The sequence below is a fragment of the Lagopus leucura genome, unplaced genomic scaffold (genome assembly GCF_019238085.1).
Source record: "Lagopus leucura isolate 7727_CA_CO unplaced genomic scaffold, USGS_WTPT01 Super-Scaffold_100002, whole genome shotgun sequence".
In the NCBI taxonomy this organism is placed as follows: domain Eukaryota; kingdom Metazoa; phylum Chordata; class Aves; order Galliformes; family Phasianidae; genus Lagopus; species Lagopus leucura.
In genome coordinates, this window is record NW_024962263.1 from 38681416 (window position 1) to 38693909 (window position 12494).

The 12494-nt window shown below is 36.0% G+C and overlaps 1 protein-coding gene across 1 annotated transcript in view; it reads right to left on the bottom strand.

Annotated features, from left to right (window-relative positions):
- Nucleotides 1-12494, bottom strand: part of LOC122179313 (cadherin-7) — an 80668-nt gene that overhangs the window by 62793 nt on the left and 5381 nt on the right. Inside the window, exon 2 of the mRNA XM_042870091.1 lies at nt 8661-9059. Within this exon, the coding sequence (XP_042726025.1) occupies nt 8661-8870 (210 nt within the window). The 5' untranslated portion in view covers nt 8871-9059. The remainder of the gene's footprint in view (nt 1-8660; nt 9060-12494) is intronic.

The following is a 12494-nucleotide window of genomic DNA, read 5'->3' on the forward strand; positions in this document are numbered from 1 at the left end:
AAAATAAAATAAAATAAAATAAAATAAAATAAAATAAAATAAAATAAACAAGCAAACAAAAAAAGCAGAACACCATATATACAGCAAAGATTCATTGGTAGTATCCTGGGGAATAAAGGCCATTGATTTTCCTGAGCTCTAACTTCTTGTAATAAGAAATCATAAGGATGTTCCTTTTCTCTTGAACTACCATTTTTTAAAATTAAAACACTGAATTAATAAGAATTGTTATGCTGTTCTATATTTAATAAAAATCAGTCTATTTGAAAGCTCTGAATATAAAATCTGTTTAAATCAATATTAAAAATGCTATTAAAAAGAGAAATGTAGTTTCCACTCTAGGACTGATAGAATTCTACTATGAATGTCCTGGAATAAAGTTAGCTAAATTAAAAATAAAAATAAAAATAAAAAAGAAACAGGATCTTCTTTCTTATAGCCTCAAAGTTGCTAGACTATAAGTGTTCGGACCTCCTTAAACATCTACTCACAGTTTGCGCTGGTAGTCATACTACGAACATACTGACCACTTAGACAGTCGGAACAGAATTAAAGTTCTCTTAGCAGCATAAATTCCACTGATTTTTCTGAGAGTAACTTATCTCTAATTGACTTCACAATAAGTGTTCCTTCCAGAGCAAAAAGCAACAGAGAAGGTGCTGGTAGTATAAGGTATTTAAGAGTTACTGTGACTGAAGCTTATTCACTTCTCTCAACTGCTCCAGCCTTAACACTTAGTTCAGACACTCCTACCAGGGAAGTGCGTACTGTTTAGACAGAAATCTCTATTACAGTGAAGAGATTTTCCAGCACTCAATCACTGCTATATTTAAGAGCCAACATGCTGGGTTATCATTCCCAGTATTTCAAGATATCTGAATAGTGAGGTATCAGATACGTTCCCTGGCCAGTAAAAACAAGCACCAAAAAAATTGGCATACATACATACATACATACATGGGTACTGTTTTATTAAGTGATTACTCAATAAAGGACAAGGAAGTTGAGAAGTGCAGTATGATATTAAAAAAAAAATAAAAACAAAATGGTTTGCAGCAAAGAAGAAAGAATTGTGACAAGTCAGCAGTAGATCTGGATTAATTTTTAGTCTGTGATATGAAAAATATACTAAATACATGGTATAAGAAAGAAAACCAACAGCACAGAAAATACAAAGCAGACTACAAGATGTAAAATTTTATATACACTTATATCTTTTGAAAGCAGTGGAAAGATTTCCTTTATTTTCACTGGTCTGAAAGAATTTTTTTTTTTTTTTTTGACTAGTAGCCTTGTACAAATGCAAGTATCAAATGGATCTGCACTTAAAAATTTCCATCAAGTTATCACCCATAAAAGATGGAACACAAAGGCAAGAAAACACCCCTTTATCTGCTCATGTTATTTAAAACGTAGTGTTGATACTCACATTCAGAACTGCAATACTCTGTCTTCATACCAATGCACAAGAGTAAGCTATTTTTCTCAAGCTGTTTTCTGGATGTTGACTGATATGTCCATATTTCACTGGATTCTATTATTTCTTAAATCTTGTCTTACAAGACTCCTGTCTGAGGACACAGGGTTGTGTTTGCTTGCACTGTGCCTAGTACAGTGGGAATTTGATTCATTGACTGGACTTCATTAGCACTAGAATAATGCAAACATTGACAATTCATGGTGGCCCCTGTTTTATGGACATGTTTTTCCAACAGGTTATAAGACTAGAAGACTCAAGAACAGGACAACCAATAGCACAGACAGTATGACTAAAAGCAAGCTTGACATATGATAAGAAGAAATGTAAGAATATGACTTAAAAAAAAAAAATCAGCTGAAACCACATGAGCTTGACTGATATCAAAACTCTAAATCTCCTCAAGCTCTCATGAAAATAAGGCCTTTTGTGATAACCAGTCAAGCACACAGGAGTCTTCAATCTACGTATTGTTGCAAAATTACTTTTTACTCTTGCTTTTCATCAGAGAAACCTATAAAACATAGTTTTAAATAACGCCCCATAAAATCCAGAGTAGAGCACTGTCAATAAAGTCTCAGTCTAATGAAACACAGAACTGGTATTACAAGTTTATATAACTAGCATAGATCTGCCACTGAATTAAAAACTGCAATGAGTGACACTTAATTTACAGATGTTGTCATCACCTTCACTAACCTTCCTCTTCTGTAATGCCACGTGTTAAGGATCAATGTTCTATATTATAGTAAAAGATCAGAAAGCTTCATGTCCTAGTTCAGTATCCAACCATAAGACTCTCAACTCTATTATCACTTCTAATAATGAAGTTACATATAAATTGTCTTTTAGTGCTTGAGCATGTGAAATTGTCATCACTTTAAATCCCCTGCATAAAAACCATTTCTGTACCCATTCAACTATGTGAGCAAGACAATGACTTCTTATAATGAGAGAAAGAAGAAATTATACTATAGCTGTGCAGACTAATGAAATAAATCAGGAAAAAAAGCAGCAGATTTGAGGTTATCCCTTTGGATAATTCTTGCTGTGTGCCTTAATCTCACTGTTCTCCCCAGAGACACTTTAGCCCTGCATGCTAAGTAGAAACATTCAGATTGTCAGTGAACTCTTATTCAGGGTAATCCAAATAAAATAAAGCATGGAGTAACACAGAGACAACAGTGACTCTTCAATGAAGAAAAATCCTTGCCACTTGTGACTTTATTTTACAAGCTGAGCCGGTAAATACATACCACTTCTGTGTGGAAGGGCCACCCCTTTGCCAAGACCTATTCAATCCAGTAAGGAAGCAGTACTTGAGTATTTTGTTTGTTCACTTGTAGCACTTGTGGTGGAATAATATTGACAGAAGTGGCAAGTCCCATTTTACTTAAAAGGTCAACTATTATCAATTTTCACAGCACAGAACAACAAAGAGTCCCTGAGTTGGCTAAATATCAGAAACACAGTAGATTTGCTTTTTCAGTTTTAAGAATGCACTTTTGGGAATATATAAAACAGTGCTTAAAAGATTTTTCTAAAAGTAAAGATAACATAAATAGAAAAGGAAAAAAATATTTATATATAACAAAGACAAAGGAAGTTTCTCTGAGTTATTATGCTTTGTTTTCTATGTAGTGCACAGTAAAAAGAGATGAGGAATTTTTTTGCCCCGGAATGACTTGGTCAGAAATACAAATTAGTTCCGTGCAGAGCTGTAGCCACTTTCAGCTGGGTGCTCACCTGCAGTTTTTCAGAGAAAGTGTAAATATTTATATTACTGTTTGGAGGGTTGAATACCTGAGGCTGAGCAAGATCTCAGGTCTCTGTGGATTGCCTCCACAGTCAATAAGAGGAAAAGAGTTCCACAGGGAATTGCACCCAACCCACTTCCTGCTCCCTTATACAGAAATACGGTAGCCTGCACCCTTTTGTCTATATTTAGCCTTTGTAATTCCTCCCTTTTTTCCATTTCCAAAAGAGACAGTAAACGGCAGCAGTGGGTTTCTAGAGATTACTTCAACTGGGGAGGTCTTCATCCATTTCATTCATTGATGAAATTCCATCTGTTTGAGTGGTTGGTATTCAGCATATTGCTCTGAGTTTGACTGAGGCCAGTGCTTCCACAGTACTCACTGCTTTAAAGTATCTTAGCAAAGATGCATATTATCCTACATAATAAAAAAGTTACCAGATATTTGAAAAACACTAGCTATAATCGAGAAAAAAAGCTCTATTTCCTCACTGCGTCTGTATGGCTTGATACAGGGACACGCAAGAGAAAAATATCATATGTGAATAAGTGCCACCTTACTAACATACACCCTGACACCTTAAATGAAAACAAAACAAAAACCCAACAAACAAAAATAGTATTCTCTGCTCAGCCATCATCTCTCCAAACTTCTGAGGCTGAAATAGACATTCCATGCTATAAGCCAAATGACAAAATACACTTTTGGTTATTGTGCCCTTTCCCCTCTCTGTCTCAGTCTGGCATGAAAATTCTGCTTGAAAATGTCTTAGGAAATCAGTGATATATCAAGTTCACTACTTTTCTTTGTTGTTGTTGTTAATGTTTCACTCATTCTGTATTACTCCTTCAAATAATAATGCAAATGATAGCATTTTAGCACTTTGATCTAAGTTTAAAAATTAAATGCAACAAACCTGCTTAGAACACTTAGAAGGGAAATAAAGAGACAGGTAAAATATAGTTGGAAGGCAATAAATCTGAGCTCTAACAAGTTATATGGTCTTCATCAATTCATTTAACCTCCCTTTTATTTTGCCCCTCTTTCCTTTGTAGATCTTCCCATCTATGAAACATGGGTTAGGATTTACTTTATCTTTTGCAACATATTATAGAAAACAATTACATGCAGGGCACCACAGAATTTCTAAGTGTTGTTTTTGAGAATTACCAATGAGCTTCTGAAAGCTGAATATCAACCTTTTGTCTTTGCGCTCAGTTAACACCATTTCCTTGTTCTCTTTTCATATCTTTGAGATGTCAGGGAGAATAATAACAACAACAATAAAAAACAGCCTTAGAAATCACCTAGCCCAACTTCCCTGCAATGAATAGAGACAGCTAAGATAGGTTAAGTTGCTCAGACTCCTGTCTAGTCTGACCTTGAATGTCTCCAGAGATGGGGTGTGCAGTACACCTCTCTAGGCTATCTGCTTCAGTGCTTTATCACTTCTTATAAAAAACTCTTTCCTTATACCAGTCTAAATCTCCCCTCTTTTAGTTTAGAACCACTTCCTCTTGTCATATCACAATAGATCCTACAAGGAAGTCTATCCCCTTCTTACAGCCCCCCTTTAGATACTGAAATGCCAATATCTGTTCACTTCAGAGTCTCCTCTTCTCATGTCTGAACTGTCCCAGTTCTCTCAGCCTGAAATTTGAACTTAGAGACCAATTTACTTGAAACTGTCCCCATCTTTATCTATCCCTAGATCTAGAGCCATTGAAAAAAGAGAGCTGGTCTGCATTCAAATGAAAAAAGTGAGACTATCTGCCAGCCTTCGTACTAAGTGAAATGAAGTTCATTGAATGAAACAACGCTGTGAACACTAAGTTTATTTGTGGGATTCTTTTAATTTGTTTGTTGTTTCTTGTTTGTTTGTTCTTAAAAGACAAAAGTATTACTAAGTTTTTGTGTCATTCCAATGCTTTCCAGGAAGATAACGCTCTAGCAGGGAAACACTGATGAAACTAAAGAAGACTAAACAAACCAAAATAAACGCACAAAAACACACTCTTTGGATGTTTGCTTGGTTGTATAACAAGAAAATATGACCAAACATCTAAAAAGGATATTAACAGACTCGTAAAGTTATACTTCAGTTGCATCTCTTTTTGTCTGTGCATATCTATACATACTTTAATTACGTGGCTACGTACAGATTTTTAAAAAATTCAATACTGTAGCATATACTCCCCAGCTTTAAGTATTTAGTCATTTAAAACTATTCTGAACTATTATTTTGTTTGTCTAAATAGATTCCATCAAAGTCCTTTATATGGAAAATACAGAATAAGGCATTTTACAAGACATATTAAAGAGAAATAGTAAATAGCTTTTGGAAAACAGAAGACGCTTATGCTTCCAGCTAGTTAAATATCATAGTTAACTGCCTCACCTCCCACATGGCTCATCTGATAGATAAAAGGGCCTATCTAAACAGGTAAATGAGCTAAACAGTTAAATGCTTCAGCCCTCTCAGTGAATATAACATATGCTCTGCTGACAGATTGAGAGAAATTGTGTATGAATCAGTTGACAATCTGGTTATATGCTAAGCACCTCCCAAAAGACACTCAGATTTACTCAAGTTTCAACCTAGAATGATTAAAATTTATGCTATGGATAGAAAAGACCAACTTGGAAAAAAAAAAAAAGAGAAAACAAAAACAAACAGCAGCAACAAATCTCCGTCATCCCTCATTCCTACAGGTCCTCCTCAAGAGGTTTCTCCAGAGAAACTGAAGAAACAGGCCCTTGCTCCCTCAAGAATATGAATATTTTTTACAAAACCAAAGAAAGCCCCCACCACTCAGAATAAATAGTTTTCAATATATACCTTGCAGTATATGCCCTGGTGTAGACAAGAAGTCTTAGTATGAAAACATTTAAAAATATATTTTAGGCTGAAAAATATTTTAAGCATCTCATCTATCTTAAGCAAATAGGAAACATATTATAATTTAAGAGCAATAGGATTTTAGCCCACATGTTAAAGTGATTAAAAGTGTCAAAGTGTATGTACCCAGGAGGACAGAATTAATGCCAAACATGGAAATAACATTGGTATTTCATTACCAAGGTTCCACCTTCCAGGGTATGCAGTCAGAAGGGCATCCCACAAAGCATCCTGAACTTCTGTTCAGGGAGCGCAGGACTGACCTCCCCAGGAGCAGAGCACTCTACAGAATACAAGGCAGTCTGACTGCTGTCTCCACTTCACTTGATCAGAGACATATTATGCAGCTCTTCACTTTCCTCACCAAGGGGGAAAAAAAAAAAAAAAAAAAACAACCTTTCCTATCCAAATCTCAGTCTCGTCAGTCCCTAACCTGAAAGGTTTGAAACAAGGACAGCAATATTTTTAGGAGGGGAAAGTGACTGCTGCTCACTTCAGAGCGGTGAAGTGAGCACATAATATGTTAACACAGAAAGAAAATCACTTCTTCACCTCTTTGCTCCTCTGCATGGGAATGCAGCTTTGGTCATGATTGCACCTCAGGAATCACATAGTAAAAAGCCTCTCCAGTGTGAAGGTTAGGAACTGGGCATGTCTTATCTCATAAGATGCTCAGCAAGGGCTCTGTTTCCAGGAAGAAGGGTTTCCTTTTGCAAGTGCAGATTTATGTCTGCTTTTCCTATAAAATGAACTGCTGGTACAAATGCAAATTCTTGAGCCATGAATTCATACTGCTGATTAAAAAAAAAAAAAAAAGCTGGGTAACATTGGGTACAGGATGTTACAAAAAAAAAAAAAAAAAAAAAAAAGACTGCTTGTTTTTCAGAAGATATCTGCTCATAAATGTTAGGACATCTGTAAAGGACAAGGAAAGAGCAGACTGTGAGGCTAAAAATAACCACATGCATGAAAATATCGTGTACTCTAGCACTATCACTGTACATTTGGCCAAAATACAATAATCATATGAATATAAGAATTGCTATAAAACCAGATTTCTTTCAAATACTTAGACATTTCCTTTCCAGGAGAGAAATTCTAATTTGTAAAGCACGTATATTTTTTCCATCACCAGGAGGGAATGCCAAAATGTGTCATTTTCCAGAAGCACAAGAGAAGTTCCAACCTGAAAATGGTTTTGCCTGAATGGCAAAACTTACAAAGCCTGCATGGCTTTGTAATGATGGCTGCATGGCATCAAAATGAAAACTGCTACATACTCTCCAAATTAACAGAAATATTTGTGAGCCTTGCAAGGGGAGATGATTTTTGATTCTAGCACTTATTTCTAAGGTCTCAGTACTGTGAAGTTGTAGCCCTAGTTCACAAAAGCACCTAAACACAACCATAGGTTTAATCACGACAGCAGATCCCCATTCAGCTCGATTATTCAGATGGCATGATTAAACTCTAAGTGCTTAACTACATTAACACAAACATCAAGGTTTTTTCTCAGTAGGATGAAATAAGCATGCTGAAATTCCCAGCACTCATACATTTGACGCATTTGAATTCAGATTACTTCAACTATTTTTCTGCAAGCATGCCATTTTGCCAAAAGCTGTCACTCCTGTGCTTTCTATGCTTTTGCTCTATTTTAGAGAGAAACTCTATTTATTGATTCTGATATCACATAGAGAAATGAGTTTTTCTTTCACTAAGATGATTACACAAAAACCTTACATAGAAACACAAGAGGGGTGGGTTTTCTTTTCTTTTTTTTTTTTTTTTTACTCCATAATTGCTGAAGGAAACACACTGCTCATCAACACAGCACAGTGAATGAGCTAAGTCTCGGGTTCACAGCTGTTCTCAGTGTGCTCCACATGCAGCTACAGATGCTGACAACAAGCCATTTGGGATGCCCTGACACAAGGGCTTGTTCTGTGCTGGTCTGGTGCCCATCAGAGAGTGAGCAAAGCCACAGGGCTGTACTGTCCACGGAGGGCAGCAGGCCCCTGAGGTACTATTCTGCCAGACAAGCAGAGCTGCAGATGTGCCCTCCTTTCCACTGTCACACCCCCAGATGCCTGAATCTTTCTCTCTCAACCATAATACTCTCAAATAGCAAAACAGAGAGCAGCTGTTTTCTGTGGATAGCTTTTAGTCTTTATGAAAGGCTATTTTTATATTTCTCTATTCCCACACAACAAAATATAACTAACATTATTAATAAAATACTGCCATTGTATCAGTGATGGTTAAATATTATCATCACTGTATTCCTTTAAACAAGCATAGACAACATATAAAGCTCTTAGAAAATTACGAGGAGTCAGAAACATAATGCATTTCTACTTGGAAGTGCTAGAAGGTTTTTTGTCTTTGTTTTTCCCCAAATATATAACTTGGACCCATCCCGGTGTATTTCAACCATACTGACTTAGTTGCAATTTCCAGGTTACACCTTATTATTTCATTGAAAGGCAGGCACCTGTACCTTCCAAAGTTTCCTTAAATCCCCTACCTTTCCTACATAGAGTGGGTCTGAGCCCATGTATTCTTCCAGCACAAAGAACTGATTCCACACCCAGCTGCGTTTGGTTCTTGTCCTCCCAGACTGAAAGTAGGGCTTTGACCTGGACCTCGAGGGTTCAGCTTGATTCATCCCAGAAAGACACAGGAAAAGAGCTATTATCTGCAACAAATGGCAGAACTCCACTTTGCCCAACTTCATCTTTTTTTTTTTTCCTCCCGTGTAAGAAAAAACCTTGATGAGAATGGGCACAATTCCAGTTGTCTCTGCAGCTCTTGCCTCCGGCAGGGTGTCAGCTGGGAGTCCAGAGATAATAATTTATGGAGTAGTTGATTGGGAGAGGTCACCACTGCTGAGCAGTCTTCACCAAATAAATGGCATAATAGGTACCTGTTGGGGAAGAAAAAGCAAGAACTGTTGTCAGAACTTTATTTTATTTAAGAAAGCAAATTCTTTGCCACATTCACTTAATGCAGGAATGTTAATTTATGATTTTTCTAATTATCAATACCTTTGAGTTTACTACTAAGACTCAGAGTTTAGACTGTGTTCCTTGGATTGCATTAGTAGTGCTGATAAATCTGTATTTGTAGCTATAAAATTTCCTTATGTATGTTCTTTCTGTATATCTGTTTCCCCAGGACAAAGGCTGATTTTTTTTTCTATTTAAAATAAGCAAAACAAGTGTAATTATTTTGCAGTTATTTGTTTTGTCTTTTAACTCCTCTGCCTCCTATACTCAGCTTTACTTGCCATTACCACCACAATTATAAACCAGCTACAGGCAGGAAGCTATATTAATGGAAAGGACATATGCTAGCTTAACTCTCTTACTGGAAAGTAAAATAACAGAGTATAAAACGAAACAGAACAATCTAATTGATTCTTAGTCACAGTACACCAGATGTTTGGATTTGTAGAGATCTGAATGTGACCAGCTCAAAAGCTCTGAGAGCTACCCAGTCATTTTTTTTCTACGTGCATTCCTAAAGCATAAGAGGCGTTAGACTAGATTACGTACTTATGCACATGTATGATCAGAAAACAATTTGATTTTATATTTTCACTGCTAACTTAATTTAATGACTGATGATTTTTCAGCGGTAACACCAGAAGTTTTATCCTTCTGTGCATCATCCTGATCATTTAGTAACTGGTGGAATTCAGTAAAGATTAAAAAACCCTCTAACACATTAAATCAGTTATTACTTGTTCCTCTTACAGTTAAGAACATTCTCCAGCTGACTAATGATATATTAATATAAGGATTATGAAAGCACACATTATGTTAGTCAGAAGGAAAATGCAGCTTTGCATTTTAGGGAATTCACCTGCGTTAAGACAAGTAAGCAATTCTCTCTGAAATAGGCATTCTTCTCATCTGAGCAAGCAGTGAGGCAGATGAGAAGTATTTAAGAGCTGCCAAACACAAGGTGAAAATGAGGATGAAATTAAAACGCATAACAAGGCTTTCAGTTAAAGTGAACAGTTGCCACTTAGGAAGTCATGGAAGAATGAAGACTGCCTCCTTTGTTATATTGTATTTATCTAGAAAGGGGAGAGATTAAATAATGTATGCATTAAATGTTCTTCATTATATTCCTAGCCATTACTATTAAAACTGACTGGAACGCGATCTCTGATATCTGTTTTCAGTATGTCAAGCTCTTTAGCTGCAGAACTATGTGCTGCCAAAGCACCTAGAGGGCACAAACATGAAACAAATAAAAAGCTCTTCTGATTATAGACTGTATTTAAAGCCTTTTTATAATAATCCCCTCTGTGGTACTGCCCTGCACCAGAAAGTCTTTGCTTAGAGACTAGTGGGATAAACCACAAACCCACGGAGCACGTATGCTAAGCAGCAGCAGCAATTTGAAAGCTTCCATATGTGAAAATCTAGTGTCTCCCCACAGGCAAAACAAAGAACAGGAAATACCTTACCAAAAGATCCTAATTTCCAAAAGGTGATGCTACAGTTAAAAGAGACTCCAACACACAGCAAGATTCTTTTCCCAGCAGGATTAACATGCAAGTGCAGCAGAGTCCAGTTTAAAATGATTCATCCCAAATAGTCGTAGCTCAGTTTTGATGTGGGCCATTGGGTAAATCATAACCACATGACATTGTAATTACTAGAAGGACTACTATAGGTACCAAGGAGAACATCTTTGCACTCCTAGTGCTACTTGCAGTTCCTTCCATCCCGCTCAGGTAAGAAAAGCATTGCCTGCAACAGGGGCTGTTTGCCCACCTCTTCATTTTTCCTCTCTGCGTCTAAGTTACATTAGGTTCAACACATCTGATATTGATAAGGTATCAGTTTATTTCAAAGAGGCAGCAGATTGTTACTTAACAGAGATAAAAATATGAAATGGATTTTCTTAAGAAATGCCAGTAAAACATTTACAGTATGTTAAAGTCTTTCCACTAAGCAGTTTGAAATGTCTTGTTCTTGCACTGAACAGACATATTAAACCTAGAATCACTGTAACCTTTATCTTGAACAGTATTCTCTTATATCCTTTCTTTAACACCTGCAGGGAAGTATGAAAGCCACCATATGGAGTGCCATGGTCCCTAGCCACACACCACAGCATGGAACTGAAAAACGCACCCAAAATACCAACTGAAAAACAGTCCATATGCTAGACAGCACAATATGATGAAAAGCAGAAAATTCACACCCCCTGAAAAAAAAAATATATACATATTGTCATTTACTCATTCTAAAATCCTTTCATCACACAGTCTCCAGAATCCCAATTATTTTTGTTTGTCTATCTGGCAGCACACTTCTTTGAAGTTCTCTTCCCTCTACTCCTTCCCTTCTTCAGAATAAATCTTCCAGTATTTCTAAATCTCTTAGAGCTTTTATTTTTTTTTAAGGAGGGTGGCAAGAAATGCACAAAATCTTTTTTTATTTGGGGAAAAAAATACTGAAGAATTTAATAATAATTCTTCATATCAATAGATATTTTAGATATATTCATATTGTATACATTTATATGAAGTGCATATGGTTATATGTAAACAAAAGAAAATATGCTTGTTCAAGCATAGCTAGCACTTCAACATCACCTTCTCTGTGAAGTGCACAAGTATAAATATGTAATTCACAAGAAACATCACAGCATTCACGAAACTGAAAGGAAAGCTAAAATGTTGGTGTTTTTCTCCTCTTCAAGGTATAAATTTAAATCCAGGAGCACTTGCAATAACAGATATGACTAGTAATGACAGCAGCAGAGGGGATGGAATTCTCTGATTTAGGTCCTTTCTCTATTATCTCTATTTACAAGCCTGAGTATGAAGTAAACACAAAACTGACCTGCAATTACTTTGTGTTTAAACATTCTCTGTTATTAAATGGTATCCTGTTCTGCACAAATGAACTAAAAATATTTGCACTTGTAATTAATGTCATTCATTAGTCTAGTATGTTATTTCACAATTATGTAAAGTTACTTCTCTCCTCAAATGGGCCAAAATGCAAACATGTCTCCTCAAGATTTGCCTTCTTAAAGAGCTACTGGAGTTTTAAAACTTAGATGAATTTCACTAAGCTCTACTTTCCACATATAAGCTTGCATTCCCTATTTACTTTGCATATAGCCCTGACATTCACAAATACGAAAAAAAAAAAAAAAAAAAAAAAGTAACACTGTATAATTCAAAGAGTATGTTTTGTGATCTGGACTATACGTGTAGTGTCTTTTCCTCTAACAGTAACTTGCTAAGTGAACAGCTACAGAAATACCACCTCATTCCACACCGTCTACCAAAAAAAAAAAAAAAAAAAAAAAAGTCCATTAAAAATATTAA